The sequence below is a fragment of the Oncorhynchus mykiss genome, chromosome 5, assembly GCF_013265735.2.
Source record: "Oncorhynchus mykiss isolate Arlee chromosome 5, USDA_OmykA_1.1, whole genome shotgun sequence".
NCBI classification, from domain to species: domain Eukaryota; kingdom Metazoa; phylum Chordata; class Actinopteri; order Salmoniformes; family Salmonidae; genus Oncorhynchus; species Oncorhynchus mykiss.
The window spans coordinates 68056284-68078556 of record NC_048569.1 but is presented as its reverse complement, the minus strand read 5'-3'; the positions used below and the strand labels follow the sequence as shown (position 1 = coordinate 68078556).

Here is a 22273-nt window from a genome sequence, read left to right as displayed (position 1 = left end):
TCTCCCTATAGTCTCATTGCCGTCTGTGTTCAGGCCTACCACCGGCGTGCCGTCAGCAAACCTAATAATGGTGTTGGAGTCGTGCGCGGTCACTCAGTCAAAGGTGAATAGGAACAACAGGAGGGGATTAAGCACGCACCTCTGAGGGCCCCCCGTGTTGAGGGTCAGTGTGGTGGATGTGTTGTTGCCCACCCTCACCACCTGGCAGCAGCCCATCAGGAAGTCCAGGATCCAATAGCAGAGGAAGGTGTTCAGTCCCAGGGTCTTTATCTTAGTAATGAGCTTGGAGGGCACTATGATGTTGAAAGCTGAGTTGTAGTCAATGAACAGCATTCTCACATAGGTGTTCCTCTTGTTGAGGTGGGAAAGGACAGTGTGCAATAGAGATTGTGCTATGTGTGGAACTGTTGGGGTGGTATGCAAATTGGAGTGGGTCCAGGGTGTCTGGGATAATGGTGTTGATGTGAGCCATGACCAACCTTTCAAAGCCTTTCATCACAGATTAGTCATTTAGATAGGTTACTATGGGCACAGGGACTATGGTGGTCTGCTTGAAACATATAGGTAACATATAGGACACTTGCCAGCTGGTCAGCACATGCTCTGAGTACGCATCCGGGTAATCCGTCTGTCCGTGCAGCCTTGTGAATGTTAACCTGTTTAAAGGTCTTACTCACACCAGCTATGGCGAGCGTGATCACACAGTCATCCGGAACAGCTGGTGCTCTCATGCATGATTCAGTGCTGCTTGCCTTGAAGTGAGAGTAGGCTTACGTCACTAGGCAGCTGTGGCTGGCTCAGTGTGGTTGTTTCCTGTAATTCATGGCTTCTGATTGGGATATATATGTATGGTCACTGTGGGGACGACGTCATCGATGCACTTATTAATGAAGCTGGTGACTGATGTAGAAAATTCCTTAATGCTATCGGATGAATCCCGGAATATATTCCAGTCTGTGCTAGCGGAACAGTCCTGTAGCTTAGCATCCGCTTCACCGGATCACTTCCGTATTGGACACGTCACTGGTATTTCCTGTTTGAGTTTTTGCTTGTAAGCAGGAATCAGGAGGATGGAGTTATGGTCAGATTTACCAAATAGAGGACAAGGGAGAGCTTTGTATGCATTTCTGTGTGTGGAGTAAAGATTACCTAGTTTCTAGTTGCACAGGTGTCATGCTGGTAGAAATGAGATAAAATGGATTTCAGTTTCCTTGCATTAAAATCACAGGCTACTAGGAGAGCCGGCTCTGGATGAGTGTGTTATTTTTTAGTTATGGTGTATACAGCTCATTTAGTGAGGTCTTAGTGCCAGCATTGGTTTATGGTTGTAAATAGACTACATAGAGCTACAAAATATATATGTATGTATGTATGTATGTATGTATGTATGTATGTATGTATGTATGTATGTATGTATGTATGTATGTATGTATATATGTATGTATGTATGTATGTATATATATGTATATATATATGTATGTATGTGTATATATATATGTATGTATGTATATATATATGTATGTATGTATATATATATGTATGTATGTATATATATATGTATATATATATATATATGTGTATATATATATATGTATATATATATATATGTATATATATATATATGTATATATATATATATATAAAACCTTATTTGTTTATCGAAAATTGTGAATAACTCGCTACAGGTTAATGAGAAGGGTGTGCTTGAAAGGATGCACATAACTCTGCAATGTTTGTTGGGTTGTATTGGAGAGAGTCTTAAATCATTATACACACACATTCTGTGCCTGTATTTACTTTTCATGCTAGTGAGGACCGAGAAACCACTCTCACATAGGTACGTGGTTGCAAAGGGCATCAGTGTCTTAACTGCGCAATTTGCCGAGGCAGGATACTCTGAGCGCAGCCCAATCCAGAAATCTGGCAGTGGCTTCTGAATAAATGACATTTTCACAGAACCGCTTGTTGCAATTTCGGTGAGGATCTCTTGTTCAGATATCATTAAGTGGACTGGAGGCAGGGCATGAAAGGGATAATGAATCCAGTTGTTTGTGTCATCCGTTTTGGGAAAGTACCTGCTTATTTGCACACCCAACTCACTCAGGTGCTTCACTATTTCACATTTGACGTAAGCTTGAGTTCATTTGCACACAAAAAAATCATACAATGATGGAAAGACCTGTGTGTTGTCCTTGTTAATGCGGACAAAGAGCTCAAACTTTTTAATCGTAGCCTCAATAGCCTCAATTGTGTCCCGCACAATTAATATAGTTGCGGAGAGGCCCTGTAATCCTAGATTCAGATCATTCAGGAGAGAAAAAACATCGCCCAGATAAGCCAAAAAAACATCACCGAGATAGGCCAGTCGTGTGAGAAACGCATCATCATGCAAGCAGTCAGACAAGTGAAAATGATGGTCAATAAAGAAAACTTTAAGCTCGTCTCTCAATTCAAAAAAAACGTGTCGATCCTTTGCCCCTTGATAACCAACAGACTTCTTTGTTGTAAAAGCGTTCCATGGTTGCTGCCCATATCATTGCATAGTGCAGAAATAACACAAGAGTTCAGGGGCCTTGCTTTAACAAAGTTAACCATTTTCACTGTAGTGTCCAAAACGTCTTTCAAGCTATCAGGCATTCCCTTGGCAGCAAGAGCTTATCGATGGATGTTGCAGTGTACCCAAGTGGCGTCGGGAGCAACTGCTTGCACGAGCGTTACCACTTCCCTAGGTCTCCCTGTCATGCCTTTTGAGACATCAGTACAGAGACCAACATGAGCAGCAGCTACGTTTGGCTACTTACGGACCATTAGTGGTAGACTGCGGGAGAGTAGCAGGTAATGTGACTCTCTCCTGCGGGAGAGTAACAAGCAATGTGATTGGATGTAAATTATTTGACCAGGCTACCTGTATTTGACATTGTGTTGTTTTTTCGCTGAACACTGGTTTAATTGTATTTTTGGCAGTGAAACGAGGCTACTCCGGCGAGAAAAAAACCTCACCCGAATGTATAGCTCCGTTGGAAAATATAAATGGACTGTTTGAAAATACTGGTATTTTTAAAATTGTGAATCACATTTTTATTTTGGTGTACCCCCGATGGCGCGTATCTCAGTTTGGGAATACCTGGTCTACATCTTATCCTTCATGCCGTTTTGTCCTACCGATGCATAGAAAAACCAGCTAGTTGTATATTATCCATGTCCTTTTCCAGCCACGACTCTGAGAAACATAGGATTTTACAGTTTTTCAGGTCCCATTGATAGAATAGTCTCGAACGGAGCTCGTCCAGTTTGTTTTCCAGTGATTGTACATTCGCTAGAACTGAGGGTAGAGGTGGTTTATGTACTCGCCAACGTAGTTTTGTTAAGGTGCCCACACGTCGGCCTCTCTGGTCTGGGGTGAGCAGTATGTCCTGTGCCTCCGACTCGTTGAAGTAGAAATCTTCATCCCAGTCGAGGTTGGTGATCGCTGTTCTGATGTCCAGAACTCTTTTCTGTCACAGGAAACGATGGTGGAAACATCATGTACATTCAAAAAACAACAGTGCAACAAAACACACAAAATAGCAGAATTGGTCAGTTGCCTGTAAAACAGCTGCTGTCCACTGCAGCATCATTCTCAGCCCTACTGATAACACAAGCATGATTCAGAAGATACTTTTATTAGAATGTGTTCACTTTTAAATTCTAGTTAGGGACACTACAGTTATCACATTTCATATTGGATTTATTAACTACAAATAGGTAAGATGTGTTTTTAATTCTGGTGCCACTCTGCACACACAAGCTTGTTAGCTAGCTAGCCTCTCTGGTCCAGAGTTAAGCCAACGTTAAAGTTCAAAGGCATTCAAAGTTCCTCCATAGAAGCCACTCCTCCGTAGGTATAATTCCGTGGGCCTAATTCAGATAATGCATGTCATCACAAGATGCCCAGGGCTTTAAGCAAAGCCTCTTCTTCCACCCTCTCTCACTAATCTTGCACCCTACACTTGTCTTTCCATCACACATGTAAACAACTCATTGAGCTATAGCCTGCCAGCTCCATAGCGAGCTGCTATATCCGTACCGAATGATTGGTGAAGTAATTCAATGTCGAGCTAAATGTAAAAGAAAATAAATGATTTCAGAGGTTTAAAAAGGAACAATTTAAACCGGTACTTTTTGGGGGATTTGAACCGGTTCAGAACTTGATTTTGCTGGTCGGAACAGTGGATCGGAACAAAAAAAAGTATGGTTCTGTTCAGAACAAAATGATTGGAAAATTATTTTGGTTACAACCCCTGGTTTTAACCCAGAGAGATTTACTTCTGACGAACCGCTGCAGTTCGCATCATCTGGAGCAAGAGCTGGAGGGGCCAGCTCTCTGAGGAGAACCCACTAAACACATCCCCATTTCCTCAAGTCATTAAATCACACAATGAACCTGAACCATGTCCAGTAACTCACAGCCATGCCCTCAAAACAAACAAATGACTGTGTCCCATTTTCATCTGGAAGGATGGCACTTCTGCAACTATCCCACTGTGTTTGGCTCTGTATCCTTCTGGAGGTTGTGTATTTTAGCTAGCAATCTGGATGAAGATGACAGTAACACATCTTAACTGTTTTAGGGAATGGCAGCAGGGTAATGTGATGAAGCCCAGCCAGAGATATGCACTCGATGCAATCATGGTTGAGAGTCCGTCTAACATGGATGGGTGCTTTCCACGATGATGACATAGACAGTAAAGAGAAGGTCTTTAAAAAGCCACCCCATGATCAGTCATGCAAATGTGAACATTCAGGCATAGGGCAGAGGGAGTGAGTTGAGCCAAAGGGGTAAGTTGAGCCACCCTTGTTTCTAGGAAACCATACACAAAATGTATCATTTGACCGAATATTTAGGAAGAGATCATCATTTTGTGTAGTCTGCGAAGGAATAAACCACACGGAGAAAGTGGTAAGCAAGTTAGGTAAAAAAATCACTAATCACTAAGTCAAATTCATTTGTGTTATAGGTTTCATGATGCTTGTATCTAAACCAAAGTAGATCATTTTAAGATTGTTCCATACATCAGTTGGGGTCTCTATAAGCTTCAATATGAGCTCCTAAACCTAGCATGAAAGTGCATCCTTGTACCTGTGGGCTAATATAAACTCAGCAAAAAAAGAAATGTCCTCTCACTGTCAACTGCATTTCTTTTCAGCAGATTTAACATGTATAAATATTTGTATGAACATAAGATTTAACAATGAGACATAAACTGAACAAGTTCCACAGACATGTGACTAACAGAAATAGAATAATGTAGTTACCCTGATGGAGGGATTAACTATGTCCATCGTATCATCAGGCTCCTCAGGAGTAATTATACCAGAGCTATTTTTAAACTCAGGTTAAGAGTTGATTTCCTCAATGGACAGCTATGTGAACCAGGGCCTGCTGTAATTCTTCAACATCGTAAAGTGGTTCCTCAGTGCTGTTGAAAAGCCACGAGATGCCAAGAAAATCTACTTCAGTTGCAGTGGAGGCTGCTGAGGGGAGGACAGCTTTTAATAATCGCTGGAACGGAGCGAATGGTATGGCATCAAACACGTATTCGATACCATTCCACTGATTCCACTCAAGCCATTACCATGAGCCCGTCCTCCCCAATTAAGATGCCACCAACTTCCTGTGTTCAGTTGCCGTCAAGTTCCCTATACCGCTATAAAACGGCCTTAATTCAACTGGGCTAAGTGTTGAGGGGAGGGGGAGAAGGAGCTCTGTGAGTGTGAATGGAGGTTGAAGGTCTTTGGTAGTATTATGTAATGAATTGAAAAAAGGAAAGACAGAAGCAAAGACAAACAGCTCCTGGAAAGATACTTTTCCCAGGCTGCTGTCTGGGTATGGAGTGTCTGGTCACTGTAATTCTGTGGCTTAAGGGTGTTGGCTGGGTCTACAGACTGTTGACAACATGGAGTATGCCTGCCTGCCTGCCTGCCTGCCCTGCCTCGGGCCATCCTTCAGTACAATGCCAGTGCCCTCAGTGGTTATTTCAGGCTGTGATCCCCTGCTTGGGCCTGGGATTGTAAGTCTCTATATATACATGACATGTATAAATACCCAATGGGTGGAGATGGAAGGATGAGAACTTTTCCATACTGGGCAAAACTTTCACCGCTTTATGAGTTATAGCTACTTCATTTTTAATTTCAGTGAGATTTTTTAGAATTTACATTACATCATTGACATAGTGGCCATAGGCTATGTTCGCTTCCTTTTCTGTGGTATTGCAGGGCCATGTGGTGCTGTGGTATTGCAGGGCCATGTGGTGCCGTTATTTCAGGACAATGTTGTGCTGTGGTATTCTATGTAATATTGCATTGCACACTATTCAGGCCTGTCCAGATGAAAGATATTTGAAGCAGTAGACTGACTGTTTTTTAGGCGGTCAATGTCTTATTATACTCTTCATTACTTAGTTCAACGACTGACCTGTTGTATCATCTGGGGGTACACGCCAAAGCATGCCAGCGTCTTTATCACAACGACACGGGACAGTTCTGACACGACACACATACGGTGGCCATGGTGAAAAATGGGTTCACCCTGGCCACAGTATCCATGGGAATAACATATATGGTACTGGGTCATGTGACAAACACATGTTGATGCCTCAAAGCCTGTGACAGAGGCTAATGCTCGAGCCATAGATATGATTCTGGTTGGTTGTTCAGGGCAGTAAAATACCATACTGGCCTGTATTGTTATCCTATCCTATTCTCTATTCTCACTGGATGGCATCAATATCAAATCAAAGTTTATTGGTTGCGTACACAGATTAGCAGGTGTTATAGTGAAGTGCGTGTTACATTTCCAACACTGCAGTATAATGTCGCGCACACGTGACTAATCAAAAACATAAAAACAAGACATCAAGAAATAACAATCCAAAGTACATAAATATGCGGTGTGTATAGACAGTATATCATCTGGAAAAGAAAATAGTATGTAGAGCAGTAGGTATATTAGGATGAGCTATGTTGAGAATACAGTATAAAACATACACAGTGAGTAAACAACAGCATATTAACAGAATACGAGGTAACCAGCGTTCAATGACTCTATATACCGAAAAACAATGTTGCTCACATGGAATGGCGTGCTTTGAGCACTACCGAAAAGTGTTATTTGCATGTGAAAAATGTATGCCATATATTGCATTTGCTATAGGCCTATTGTTTACGTTGGTGACACTTTGATATAGCTATAACTTGCAACTGTTTAAGTCTATCAAAAGTGTGTGAGTTTGAGCATGTGTCTGCTAGGCCTATGGACATAAAAAAAGATTGATAGGCAGCTTAAACTTCTTCAATTCCACCATTATTGGTTTAAAATATACATATATATTTGTGAACAGCCATCCACAACAACTACAATATGTAAGGCGCAAATACCTAAATGAGAGAGCAGTAGTGTGATTCACATCAATGTGCTATGTAGATATCAATAATAATATCACCCCGTAGGCTAGACTACCGCTGTCGTCCTTACCTCTAGGCGTTTATTCAAGTTGGATAATCTTTGGATACCGACATTAGTCACACCATTGGAAGACATAGCCTGGTCTGTAGCCTACAAAAGCCCATGTATGCTCTTTTCCCGCAATCCATCAAAAGCATATGGTGTGTCATCATAGTGGTCAGTGACTTCTAATCAGACTCACTAAGGCGAAGCAAACTTACATTTGCGCCTTTTTTTGAATGCTGATTTGAATGTCATTGAGAAAACAGAAAGGTGTCAACTATTTTTTCCGCAACCATCCTTTATGAATTTAAAAGTAATCCTAGAAGTAATCATCTAGTTTTTCTAAAGTATCTGTAACTTGATTACAATCTTTTTGTTGGTAACGTAACAGATTCGTTTTTTTTATAATCCATTACATATTATCTGTTACTCCCAAACCCTGCCCATGCTATTGAGGGTGGCACAGTTGCCGTACCAAACTGTAATGCAGCCCGACAGAATGCTTGCTCTCAATGGTGCATCCATAGACGTTTGCGAGGCCCCGTCGTTGTGGATGGGGTGGTGCTCCCTCTTCTGTCTCCTGCAGTCCACGATCAGCTCCTTAGTTGTTTTTTTACGCTGAAAGAGAGGTTATTTCCTGGCACCACTCCGCCACAGCTCTAACCTCCTCCTTGTAGGCTGTCTCATCATTGTCAGGCCTACCACTGTCGCGTGTCGTCAGCAAACTTGATGACTGAGTTATAGTCTTGCGTATCCATGCAGTCATGGGTGAACAGGGAGTACAGGAGGGGCTGAGCACAGGGGAGTACAGGGGGGCCCCCATGTTGAGGATCAGCGTGGCGGAGGTGTTGCTGCCTACCCTCTCCAACTGGGGTCGGCCCGTCAGGAAGTCTAGGACCCAGTTGCACAGAGTTCAGAACCAGGACCCTGAACTTAGTGACGAGCTAGGAGGGCACTATGGTGTTGAAAGCAGAGCTGTAGTCGATGAACAGCATTCTCACATAGGTTTTCCTCTTGTCCAGGTGTACAGCGCCCCAACAGATCCACCGATGACGCAATCGCCATTGCCAAGAGTGTGCAAAGCTGTCATCAAGGCAAAGGGTGGCTACTTTGAAGAATATCAAATATAAAAAAATATTTTCATTCATTTGTTTTTTGGTTACTACATGATTCCATATGTGTAATTTCATAGTTTTAGTGTCTTCTATATTATTCTACAATGTAGAAAATAGTAAAAATAAAGAAAACCCTTGAATGAGTAGGTGTGTCCAAACTTTTGACTGGTACTGTAAATATATTTTTTTACCCATATTTATCCCTTTTTATTTGGGCGATAAACTACTTACATAAAATTTAGCTGGTAAAAAAAGTTTGCCCCGTACCACCTTTCGATGATGCGGTCATATTATTGTAGTGTGTAGCCCAAACTGTTCGGACACTAGAGTCAGAAGTTGTCAGATCGGCATTACCGACTTCATACAAGTCCCGTGATGCTTGCAAAACGGAGAACGTCATCATGTTCGTGAGAGTCTCATGATCCCTCTGTGGAAAGATATTAGTTTGTTGCCCAAATGGTTCGTACACTACAGAAGTTTTTGTGAGAAGACAGATTTTAGGGGTGTCTCCTGGTCTGACAAACATCGCTGTAGCTCTGCCTCCTTCCAACGCAGAGGCGGAAAGCGGTGGATGCAGTAGATTGAGACACAGTCCATTTAAAAAAATATATCTCTTGCTTAAACATACATATTTTGATGGGGATGTTTTTATTGTGCTAATTACATTTAGACTCTAGTTATGTAACATCCCCCTGGAGATCGTGTAAAACTCTTCACACTGCTTTACTGCTGTGATGAGGCTAAGCTTGTTTCAACCACTATGGATAATTCTATCATTAGTTTTGACTTCTAGGCTTATAGCTTTCGAGGATATAGAATATCTGACTCTGGCTCAGCTTGAATGTGTTTGTGAGATGCCAGCTCTCTCGATCCTCAGCTTCCCCAGGGCTAGTGGGCCGTTTCTTGGGGAGCGTTGGGCCGTGCAGGAATCACACATGGCTGACAGGCTGTTGACAGCCCCCCTCGCCCAGGGTATGTTTGTGTGTGTCTGTGCAAGCATGTGTGCACTTCCACAGTAAAGCAGAGTGAAAGAGACGGCCTGCCAGCGAAGGATGCAGTGTAAGAAGAACATTCACTACTACTGTCATGACATTTACAAGACTTGTCCTTGCATACATTTCCCACCAATCTAAGTTTAGCATGCAGGATATGCATATGGATAGGCTTATGCTTCAATATGAGGCTCTCTCGTCTTCTCTCGTGGACAGTCTCAGGCACAGACACCCATAGCCTCATTAGAGGAAGTTTAACCCTAGTCTTTGAAATATAAAACCTATTTTAATCTGATGAGCAGCAGGTCCACTGTCTCTCCAACGGAACAGACAGACTAAATATATATATACACAGATATAAAACAGTAGCAACAGCCCATAGCTGACAGTGATTCAGTCCACTTAATTAGCTCTCTGCTAGGTCGTTCCACCTCAAAAAGCACAAGAAAGAGGATTTCAACACCCACCATCTCAGATTGTTCTAGAATTGTTGATGTTGTTAGAAACAGATAAGATTAACATTCCTGTTAATAGGATGAGACATAAACCTAACAACTTCACTGAATAATTCCTCTGAATAGGGAAAAGAAAACATCACCAAATTCACTGAGAATACGTTACATAGGATGAAGAAATAATACTCTGAGCCGCAGCTCCATACTACTTGTCATACATAGGGAACTGGTACTGTTTACTCTTGTTAGGGTGGAATTAGCGTGTGGGGTCTGTGGGTGGCTTTTCTTTTCTTTTTTTTATTCTTCATCTCTTACTCATTGTTAGAAACACGTTTGGTCCAAATCAGATGTTAGGTACTAAATGTATTGAATATTATATGAATCCTATAAATGGCAAATTTGGGTGCAATGAATTAGCAACATTTCTCAGAGATCAAATTATACTTCAACAGAATAATGTTGCAGGAATGCTAATCTTATCTGTTTCAAACTACAGAAATGATTTCATAGCAATCTGAGATGGTGGGTGTCATGGCTTGCTGAATTGACATGGAACGACACTGCTAAAATAAATAGCTCCATAATACCTCAAGCTTGAGTTTCCAATGCTTACCTCCTCCACCCGCAAAAATAAAACACCATTTCCTGGAGCCTTACTTCAGTTTTATTTGGCATATAATTCTGTCGGCCACAACAGAAAACTAAAATGTACAGTCCTTCCGGATGTTCTCTCTGGGGTCGAAGGTGAACGCAGTCTAACATATTTAGCCGTGGGTTAAACAGTGGAAACAAATAGCCTGTTAAGCTCGGCACAATACCGCGTCACTGCTTCTGGAAGTGGTCAGATAGGCAAAACACTGTGCATTCTGAACATTCCTAACAGTTAGCCAATGTCAATGAGGCCTCAAGCTATTTTAGAAGGGGACAAATGGGTATATGATACTGTATGTTCCTGTCCTGTCCCAGTCCCTTAAAGGGAAAAACACAGCTGTGAAGAGTTTCTGTCCCAAAGGCCATTGTCATATTACATCATTGTTGTTGATCAATGTTCATCTGTATTGTCAATATTCCCAGAAAGATCATTGTTGTAGTGTGCAGGGACAAAGATGTCACTAGGCAAGTAAGGTTAATGCAGAGGTTGTACACAAACAACCATTTATTAGAAAACCAAGTATAATATTGGTCACTGGAGAAAGGTATTGAGTTGATGTAACACAATAATCCTACTGGTCATTGCTCACCCTTAGGGTCAATGCTGAATAGCCAATCAACTCCCTCCTCCCACAACCTCCTCTACCTCCCCATCTCTTTATGAACCAGGTCTTGGCAGCCCCTAGTAATCCTCAGATTGTGTTTTGGAAAGTTGCAGGTTTGGTGCCAACATCTAAAATAACACAATGGCTACAGTAATTTCCTCCAGAGTCTAATCTTGCCTGCCATCTCCAGGGGGTTTGTTTAAAGAGCAACACAATAATAAAACATTATGGAGTGTGTTGTTCTGGCTGGGTCTACTGGACCTCTAGTTAATGAAGTAGAAAACTGAAGCTTGGTTTAATCCCACGAGTGGCGCCACAGGAGGGACATTTCAGTATCACTCTGATCATTTATCGACATAGATACTGGTATATTGTGGGCAGACTGAGAGGTTGCACAACAACAGACCAATCCCTTTTGTAATGTGTTTACAAAACTCAATGCAGGACAAGCAGCTAGCCTAGTGGTTGGAGCGTTGGACTAGTAACCGAAAGGTTGCCAGATTGAATCCCTGAGCTGACAAGGTAAAAATCTGTTGTTCTGCCCCTGAACAAGGCAGTTAAACCACTGTTCCTACGCCATCATTGAAAATAACTGACTTGCCTAGTTAAATAAAGGTAAAAAAATAGTGTGTAGGTGAAGTCTTATGATTGTGAAGGAGGATGGGTTTTGTAAATCATAGTGTGTCACAACAGCCTGGCATACTGGACTCTGTCAAATAAAATGAAAGTTTATTGGTTGTATACACACTGCACTCTATATGAGTGAGTGTGTCACAGCAGTCAGGTGAGGGAGGTAGAGGTAGGTGTGTTGTGTTCCGCCCTGAGGCCTCTCGCTGGGGCGGGGCAGAGGGGCGTGGCAACGAGACCAGGAAATGACACAGCAGTCAAAGCAGAGGCAGGTAGAGCCCTCGCCAATTGCAGCCTTCGGCATGGTGTGGCTCTGGGAAATTACAGCCCAGAACACAAAGAGGGGAGGAGAGCCATGTATGACACATTGCTTACACAGAAAGAGAGGGAGAGAGAAAAAGAAAGAGAAAGAGAACGTGTGAGAGGTAGATACAGTAGAGGGAGAGTTACATTTAAAAGGTTTACCACACAGACAGGAGCAGACAGCCAGTGCAGTGCACACAGTGTGCCCTCTCAGTGCAGCATCCATGTCTGTGAGGATCCCAGTACTGAAAGAAGCTGTTGTTCCTGTCTATGTGCAGTTCTCCAGGGACAAGTACGTAATGGAGGGCCCGCCGGAGAAACTACGCAAAGAGTTGGAGGAAGAGCTGAAAATGGCCAGTGAGGAGCCATGCAGCCACGCCTGGTACCATGGAGCCATTCCCAGACAGGTAACACACACACACACACACATACAAAAATAAATCAAATCAAATTTTCTTTGTCAGATGTTTCGTAACAAACAGATGTAAATTGACAGTGAAATGCTTCCCAAAAAGCCCTTCCCAAAAATGCAGAGAGAAAGAAAATAGAGAAATAACAGAAAAGTAATAATAAATACACAATAAGTAACTTGAATATATAATGTACACAGGGTCAATGTGCAGGGGTACGAGGCAGTACATCTACCTCAATATAATAAAGTGACTAAGCAACAGAATAGATAATAAACAGTAACAGCAGCGTATGTGATGAGTCAAAAGTGTTAGTGCAAAAAGGGTCAATGCAGATAGTTTGGGTAGATATTTGGTTAACTATTTAACTAACCACTTAGCAGTCTTATGGCTTGAGGGTAGAAGCTGTTCAGGGTCCTCTTGGTTCCAGACTTGGTGCATCGGTACTGCGTGCCATGCAGTAGCAGAGAGAACAATCTATGACTTGGGTGGCTGGAGTCTTTGACAATTTCTAAAGCTTTCCTTTGACACTGTCTGGTATAGAGGTCCTGGATGGCAGGGAGCTCGGCCCCAGTGATCTACTGGGCCGTATGCACTGCTCTCTTTAGCTCTTTGCGGTCGGATGCCGAGCAGTTGCCATACCAAGCAGTGATGCAGCCAGTGAAGATGCTCTCAATGGTGTAGCTGTATAACTTTTTGAGGATCTGAGGGCCCATGCCAAGCCTTTTCAGCCTTCTGAGGGGGAAGAGGTGTTGTCGTACCCTCTTCACGACTGTGTTGGTGTGTTTGGACCATGATAGATCCTTAGTGATGTGGACACAGAGGAACTTGAAGCTCTCGACCCACTCCACTACAGTCCAGTTGATGTGAATGGGGGCATTCTCGGCCCTTTATCTCAGCTTCTTTGTCTTGTTGACAATCAGCTTTTTTGTCTTCCTGACGTTGACGGGGAGGTTGTTGTCCGGGCACCACACTGCCAGATCTCTGACCTTCTCCCTATAGGCTGTCTCACCACCGTCATCAGCAACTTAATGATGGTTGTTGAACAAGTAGTAAAGGAGGGGACTAGGCACACACCTCTGAATGGCCTCCGTGTTGAGGGACAGCATGGCGGATGTGGTATTGCCCACCCTCACCACCTGGGGGCGGCCCGTCAAGAAATCCAGGATTCACTTCCAGAAGGAGGGGTTCAGTCCCAGGGTCCTTAGCTTAGTGATGAGCTTTAATCAATGAACAGTATTCTCACATAGATGTTCCTCTTGTCAAGGTGGGAGAGAGCAGTGTGGAGTAGAGAATAGAGATTGCGTCATCTGTGGATCTGTTGGGGCGGTATGCGAACTGGATTGGGCCCAGGGTGTCTGGGATGATGGTGTTGATGTTAGCTATGACCAGCCTTTCAAAGCATTCCATGACTACAGATGTGAGTGCTATGGGACGATAGTCATTTAGAAAGGTTACCTTGGTGTTCTTGGGCACAGGGACTACGGTGGTCTGCTTGAAACATGTACTGTAGGTATTACAGAAAGGGTCAGGGAGAGGTTGAAAATATCAGCTAAGACACTTGCTCGCTGGTCAGCGCATGCTCTGAGTACACATCCTGGTTATCTGTATGGCCCTGCGGCCTTGTTAATGTTAACCTGTTTAAAGGTCTTACTCACGTCGGCTTTGTCGAGCGTGATCACACAGTCGTACAGAACATGCATGGTTCAGTGTTGAGTGCCTTGAAGCGAGCATAGAAGGCATTTAGCTCGTCTGGTAGGCTCGTGTCAACTTGGCAGCTCGCGGCTGGGTTTCCCTCTGTAATCCGTGATCACTTGCAAGCCCTGCCACATCTGACAGAGTGTCAGAGCTGGCGTAGTATGATTCGATCATACTCCTATATTGATGCTTTGCCTGTTTGATGGCTTGTCGGAGGTCGTAGAGGGATTTCTTATAAGTGTGCCGCTTCTTGAAAGTGGTAGCTCTAGCCTTTAGCTCAGTGCGAATGTTTCCTGTAATCGGCATATGTACAGTGCCTTGCGAAAGTATTCGGCCCCCTTGAACTTTGCGACCTTTTGCCACATTTCAGGCTTCAAACATAAAGATATAAAACTGTATTTTTTTGTGAAGAATCAACAACAAGTGGGACACAATCATGAAGTGGAACGACATTTATTAGATATTTCAAACTTTTTTAACAAATCAAAAACTGAAAAATTGGGCGTGCAAAATTATTCAGCCCCTTTACTTTCAGTGCAGCAAACTCTCTCCAGAAGTTCAGTGAGGATCTCTGAATGATCCAATGTTGACCTAAATGACTAATGATGATAAATACAATCCACCTGTGTGTAATCAAGTCTCCGTATAAATGCACCTGCACTGTGATAGTCTCAGAGGTCCGTTAAAAGCGCAGAGAGCATCATGAAGAACAAGGAACACACCAGGCAGGTCCGAGATACTGTTGTGAAGAAGTTTAAAGCCGGATTTGGATACAAAAAGATTTCCCAAGCTTTAAACATCCCAAGGAGCACTGTGTAAGCGATAATATTGAATTGGAAGGAGTATCAGACCACTGCAAATCTACCAAGACCTGGCCGTCCCTCTAAACTTTCAGCTCATACAAGGAGAAGACTGATCAGAGATGCAGCCAAGAGGCCCATGATCACTCTGGATGAACTGCAGAGATCTACAGCTGAGGTGGGAGACTCTGTCCATAGGACAACAATCAGTCGTATATTGCACAAATCTGGCCTTTATGGAAGAGTGGCAAGAAGACATTTCTTAAAGATATCCATAAAAAGTGTCGTTTAAAGTTTGCCACAAGCCACCTGGGAGACACACCAAACATGTGGAAGAAGGTGCTCTGGTCAGATTAAACCAAAATTGAACTTTTTGGCAACAATGCAAAACGTTATGTTTGGCGTAAAAGCAACACAGCTCATCACCCTGAACACACCATCCCCACTGTCAAACATGGTGGTGGCAGCATCATGGTTTGGGCCTGCTTTTCTTCAGCAGGGACAGGGAAGATGGTTAAAATTGATGGGAAGATGGATGGAGCCAAATACAGGACCATTCTGGAAGAAAACCTGATGGAGTCTGCAAAAGACCTGAGACTGGGACGAAGATTTGTCTTCCAACAAGACAATGATCCAAAACATAAAGCAAAATCTACAATGGAATGGTTCAAAAATAAACATATCCAGGTGTTAGAATGGCCAAGTCAAAGTCCAGACCTGAATCCAATTGAGAATCTGTGGAAAGAACTGAAAACTGCTGTTCACAAATTATCTCCATCCAACCTCACTGAGCTCGAGCTGTTTTGCAAGGAGGAATGGGAAAACATTTCAGTCTCTCGATGTGCAAAACTGATATACATACCCCAAGCGACTTACAGCTGTAATCGCAGCAAAAGGTGGCACTACAAAGTATTAACTTAAGGGGGCTGAATAATTGTGCATGCCCAATTTTTCAGTTTTTGATTTGTTAAAAAAGTTTGAAATATCCAATAAATGTCGTTCCACTTCATGATTGTGTCCCACTTGTTGTTGATTCTTCACAAAAAAATACAGTTTTATATCTTTATGTTTGAAGCCTGAAATGTGGCAAAAGGTCGCAAAGTTCAAGGGGGCCGAATACTTTCGCAAGGCACTGTACATATGGTCACATTGTGGGGGCGTCGTCATAGTCATTGCACTTATTAATGAAGCCGGTGACTAATGTGGTAAACTCTTCAATGCCAGCGAATGAATCCCGGAACATATTCCAGTCTGTGAAAGTGAAACAGTCCTGTAGTTTAGCATCCGCTTCATCGGACCACTTCTGTATTGAGCGCCTCACTGGTACTTCTAATTAGAGTTTTTCTTGTAAGCACGAATCAGGAGGATAGACTTATGGTCAGATTTGCCAAATGGATGGTGAGGGAGAGCTTTGTATGCGTCTCTGTGTGTGGAGTAACGGTGATCTAGAATTTTCTTGCACAGGTGACATGCTGGTAGAAATTTGGTAAAACTGATTTCAGTTTCCCTGCATTAAAATCACTGCTAGGAGCGCCGCCTCTGGATGAGCATTTTCTTGTTTGCTTATGACCCTATTCAGCTCGTTGAGTACGGTTTTAGTGCCAGCATAGGTTTGTGGTGGTAAATAGCCACACAAACATGCGCACACACACACGCACACTCTCTGGAGGATCAACTCAGATGCTGTTTAATGATTTATCATGAGCCTTATTTTAGCTTGGGTCAAAGGATTTTTGATAAGGTATTGTTTTTGCGGCCGGCGGCACACGCTGGCTCTTTGTGAAAGAGGATAGTTCAATAAAGAGATGGAGCTGAGAGAGGGGAGAGGCTTACCGTGAAACATGACTAGCCCAATGAAAGCATGCAGAGAGGGGAGGGGTTCCCGTGTTGCCAACAGCTACGACTGGGTATCCAGTTGCACACTTATTTCATTCAGGGCCCTGTCATTCCTGCTGCCTGATGGTCACCCACCCACTCTGTAGAGGAATCACAGCACTGCCTGTTGGTCACCCACCCACTCTGTAGAGCAATCACAGCACTGCCTGTTGGTCACCCACCCTCTCTGTGGAGGAATCACAGAACTGCCTGTTGGTCACCCACCCACTCTGTAGAAGAATCACAGAACTGCCTGTTGGTCACCCATCCTCTCTGTGGAGGAATCACAGCACGGCCTGTTGGTCACCCACCCACTCTGTAGAAGAATCACAGAACTGCCTGATGGTCACCCACCCACCTTGTGGAGGAATCACAGCAAATAAAATAAAATAACATTTGTCACATGCTTCGTAAACAACAGGTGTAGACTGACAGTGAAATGCACTGGTGCTCTGAAAACATGACAACCATGCAAAACCTTCCGCATACCCGCGCAGGGCAGAACAGCTGGGCAGACAAACTTTTCCAAGCTCAATCAAACGTCTCTATAATGACATCCCAAACAATGCTTTGTTTGGTCACTCTGTGGACTACTGTGTGAATGGAGAGTCAGGGAGCTTAGACACTTTGTCTGGCAGTTCTTGTCATAAATATGTGAAAACTCCCTGAGTGTCTAGAGGTTTCCAGAAGGGAGCTTTCATTTATGTTGACTGCAGAGTGAAACCTACATGGCTGAGGGTGGGGACTTAGGAGGAGGCTATGACAGACTGTGACAGATCCCAGCACAGCAGCATCAGATCAGGGGGAGGAGGAAGAACACTGAGGACATCCTCACACCCAGGGCTCAGCTCAAATGAGTGCCTGACACAGAGCAGATTCATTCTCTGGCAGCTTGTCTGAAACTGGTTGAGCCAGATCAGAATCAGACAAATAAGGACAAGTCAACAACAGAGATAAGTATTTATCTTGTCAGGTCCGTTCTACAGCACTGGCTGTATTGAATCCATGGTGTGAGGCTGTCAGTTTGACGTGCTGTGGCTGAATGAGGCTTGACACCCGCTGCATGGTTAATTGAAATGGACTTAATTTCAACCTTGTGCTTTCATCATTATCTCACTAAGAGCTTGTCACTGAGAACTTGTCAGTGAGAACAGAGTGGCCCTGGCACACACACACTGCGTCTGTGTGTGTACATACTGTAGTACTGAGAGCTCAGACCGCAGAGCTCTTTCCATGAACCTCAGCTTCAGTGAGGATGCTCAGTCTGTCTCTCAGCACACACACAGGTCTTAATCAGATGACATGACACCATTTATTAATGACATCTTATCTTATTGCCTTCCGCTGGTTCACTGATCTGGCACTGACCACGCCTCTATAATTGTCATCACCGGCTAGCTGCACACGGTACGTTACACACTGTCATGTTTACCCACAAGACTGTGCGTCTCTCAACAAGAACTAGTAAGACCAGCTCAGTCCACTCCCATTCTACCATTAGACAATACACATCAGCAGCTCCAGGCTTCAGGTGATTGCGGAGGTTTCTCTCCATGCCAGTGCATCGAGGATAGTAAATTTCACAACAAAATTAATTCACAACAGACTATTAGAAACTATCAGTCTATTAGAAATATATAAACAACATTGCATGGCTAATGGATTTAACATGGATCTTAATATAAATGAGCAGTTTCATGAGGTATAAATCAAATGAATTTCAATGCGTCAGACTGGCTTTATAAACCCAAAGCATTGCCTTTGTGTGTAAAATCACAGATGGGACCCTGAATAAGGGTCAAAAACTCTTTTGAGCTTGTCCTTGCAGTCATGACAGGGTGGCATAAGACTGGTAAACACACACACACACACACACACACACACACACAGCTGTGCTCAGTTTTACGGCTCAGCCTGCACCTCCTCAGTAGGACAGAGACTTTATGTAAGGATACTGAAAAACAGCATTCATGCTGCCAAGTGATCCTAATCAGGTTTAATAAGCTCCTTCCTGGTGTCACTGCGGCCCCATTGTGAAGAGGGCTTTTAAAAAGTCTAATTAGAAACCCATAACCTTCCAACTCATGATTATATAAACAGAAATACTAAGGTAATTAAATGTTTGGAGGAATGACATATGTGGTGGAGTGGAGTGTGGACCAATTAAACAAATAATTGTATTATTTAACAAAATATTATTCAGACATTTTCAAAAACCAAGCAGGTGGCCTCCTGTGTGACGTGGCAGTCTGAGTCACTGCAGCCTCTTTAGCTTGGTGTGGCCTGGGCTCAGAGAGCATGCTGGGAGGTATCAGGATGTTACAGTACAGTAACAGTAGTCCTAGAGAAAACATTCAGTGAGAGGGACTAGAACACCTGTCACCTATCGCCACCAATCCAACTGTGAGACAAGTGTGACAAACGGAAAACACAGTTCCAACTGTGTGATATTGAAAATACAGCCATTTGTATGAGCTATACAGTATGCCTGTGTGTATGTGTCTCTGTCTATATGTGCTCAACACGTGTCCTCTGGTGTCCAGGTGGCAGAGAACCTGATCCAGAGAGACGGGGACTTCCTGATCCGGGACTCTCTGTCCAGCCCTGGGAACTACGTCCTGACCTGCCAGTGGAAGAACAGCCCGCAGCACTTCAAGATCAATAAGATGGTGGTGGCCATGAACGAGGCCTACTCTCGGGTGCAGTACCTGTTTGAGAAGGAGGGCTTCGACAGCGTGCCTGCCCTGGTGCGCTACTACGTGGGAAACAGGAAGCCAGTGACGGAGGTGGTGGGAGCCATCATCTTCCAGCCAATCAACAGGGCCTTGCCCCTGCGCTGCCTAGAGGAGAAGTATGGGGTGGCCTGTGTCCGTGTGGAGACCGGTCTGACCCTGCCCGAGAGGAAGAGCCAGACCTCCAAACGCCTGAGCCTCAACATCATGAACGGACACACCCAGGACCAAAGCCTTGGACGGGGGAACCTGCTTAGGTTAGTAGGCTATCTAAGGAGGTTCAGGGTTGTCTGCTCTTGACATGGTGAATTGCCAGTGTGTTACAATGGTACAATGGAGATGCTTTCCTGCAGCTGATTTATTACGGCATTAAAGTTCATTTTATTCTCCTCTGCACCCAGGAGCTTATATAGACACTGTACATTCCGTCATACAGGGGTCACTCCAAATGGAATTGGATCTGTATAATGTTCATGTATAGCCTGCCATGCAAACAACACATGTGCACTCCAAATTTGTCACACTAATGTGGGAGTCACAGAGATAAGTATACATCTACAATAAACCCTTCCTGAGGCAAAGTAAGTAAGGAGTGATGTTTAGCCTGGATGGAGAATACCAACCTCTGAGCACAATGCCAAGGCAAACCAGGACAAAAAATACCCCCTGAAATTACACAGTACCATTTTACATAAACACTGCGTCAATGTATCAGGTTTCAGTAGGGGTTAGTGGTGTGCCCAGTGGACGTGCCGCTGTTGGTAGCTAAAGGGCTCAGTCCAATTGACCTCTCTCTCTCTGTTTCTTTCTTTCTGTCTATCAGGAACAAAGACAAGTGTGGAAGCCAGCCGGCGTGTCTGAACCACGTTCAGGAGAGAAGGTTGCCTCTCAAAACCCACCAGTCAGAGAGCTTTCTTCCTCTAGGTAGGTACCTTCTCTCTCTCTCATATCCTGTTGTCAGAGGACTTACAGCCCCGACAAGCCTTCAAAACTTTGCTTTGTACCCTCAGCTCAGAAATGAGAATTGTGACATTAGCTAAGGATGGCGATAAATGTATTTCTGAAAGGATTACTGAGCAGATAAAAGTTGAAATGGAAATGGATAGATGTGCTTGATGTCTGAGTCTTTGGAATAAAAGACAGCAGCTCCACAGCCACACAACACAGACATGGCTCTAGCTGTATGTACTAGGCTGCAGTATGCAGGTTCAGGTAATGATGGTCCCCTCTCACTCCCCAGGCTCCAGGCCCCAGCCCCAGTCCCAGCTGATGGAGCATCAGCCTAGGTCCCAGTCTCCAGTGTTCAGGACGGGCAGTGAGCCGGCCCTCAGTCCCACTGTGCCAAGGAGGATGGCCTTTGAGACCCAGGCCGGAGAGGCCATCCGGGGCTCAGAAAGCCAGCTCTGCCCCAAGCCGCCCCCCAAGCCCAGCAAGGTGCCCGCCATGAGGATACCCCACTCCCCACACCTGCAGCCCCTGGCCCCTCTGGCCAGCCCAGCCCCAGGTCCCCCTGTTCCCCCACTGAAGCCCAAGAAGCAGCATCTGACCCAGGCTCTCCAGTCTCCCCAGCCCCGCAGCCCGGAGGTGAACTACTTTGAGCTGAGCCCCTGCAGCCCAGCGGATTGGGACAGGCTCCAGGCTCCAGGCTTGGGCCCCCAGCCTAACAACAACAATAATATAAACAGCTACGTAGAGAGGCTGAGGACAGAGGAGAATGAGAGGAGCAGCCATGGCTCCAAACTGGACCGCAGCTCCTACCACCATGCCATCGAAGCCCTGGAGAATGGCAGCGAAGAGGAGGAGGTGGAACAAGAGAGGAAAGGAGAGATGGATGAGATAGAGAAGACAGGGGAGGAGAAAGAGAGGAGCTTCCGGCGGCCGGTGTTGGAGACCGCGTCTACGTTCCGGCCGGGGGAGTTTGAATCCAGGCTACTGCCTGCAGAGAACAAACCCCTGGAGATGAGTGTGCTGAAGAGAGCCAAGGAACTGCTCGTTCAGAAAGACCACCACATCATTGCCAAGCACATCCTCATGGCAGACTGCCAGGTACTGCACTGTCCCACTACACCATTCCCAGATTACCCACAGGACATTCTCCACCGCACTAGGCCTACTGTATGTCTCAGCACTAAGGGCTGAATCCCAACTTGAGATCATAAAAGAAATGTCAGTGTACATCATTAATTAATATGAATGGGAGATTTGCAGGACAGTTTGTGTTTGCGTGATACATGTCTTATTCTTCAGAAGCATCTAATTTAGAGGCTGGACAGTCAGGCACACAGAGGGCATCAGAGACGACTGGCATTTCATTCATTTCCTCTCGTTGGTATTTTGCATTTCACAGACAGTCAGGTGCCTTATGTCTGTCTGGGAGTGGTACACTACACAAAGGGCCAAATGAAACCAGTAAATGTTATTTAGTTAGATGCACCAAAAATGCTCTGTAGCCAAACCCATGACTGGGTGTCTAGTCTTGAGGGAAACATCTTTATGTGGCTGTGGAATTCAATAAAGATGT

At 44.2% G+C, this 22273-nt stretch overlaps 1 protein-coding gene across 2 annotated transcripts in view; it reads left to right on the top strand.

Moving 5' to 3' along the window:
* LOC110524417 (BCAR3 adaptor protein, NSP family member) overlaps window positions 1-22273 on the top strand; it is a 61329-nt gene that overhangs the window by 35680 nt on the left and 3376 nt on the right. For both annotated transcript variants that reach the window (XM_021604019.2, XM_021604020.2), the window contains 4 exons: window positions 12516-12644; window positions 19564-20009; window positions 20576-20676; window positions 20993-21798. In XM_021604019.2, coding sequence (XP_021459694.2) covers window positions 12516-12644; window positions 19564-20009; window positions 20576-20676; window positions 20993-21798 — 1482 coding nt within the window. The remainder of the gene's footprint in view (window positions 1-12515; window positions 12645-19563; window positions 20010-20575; window positions 20677-20992; window positions 21799-22273) is intronic.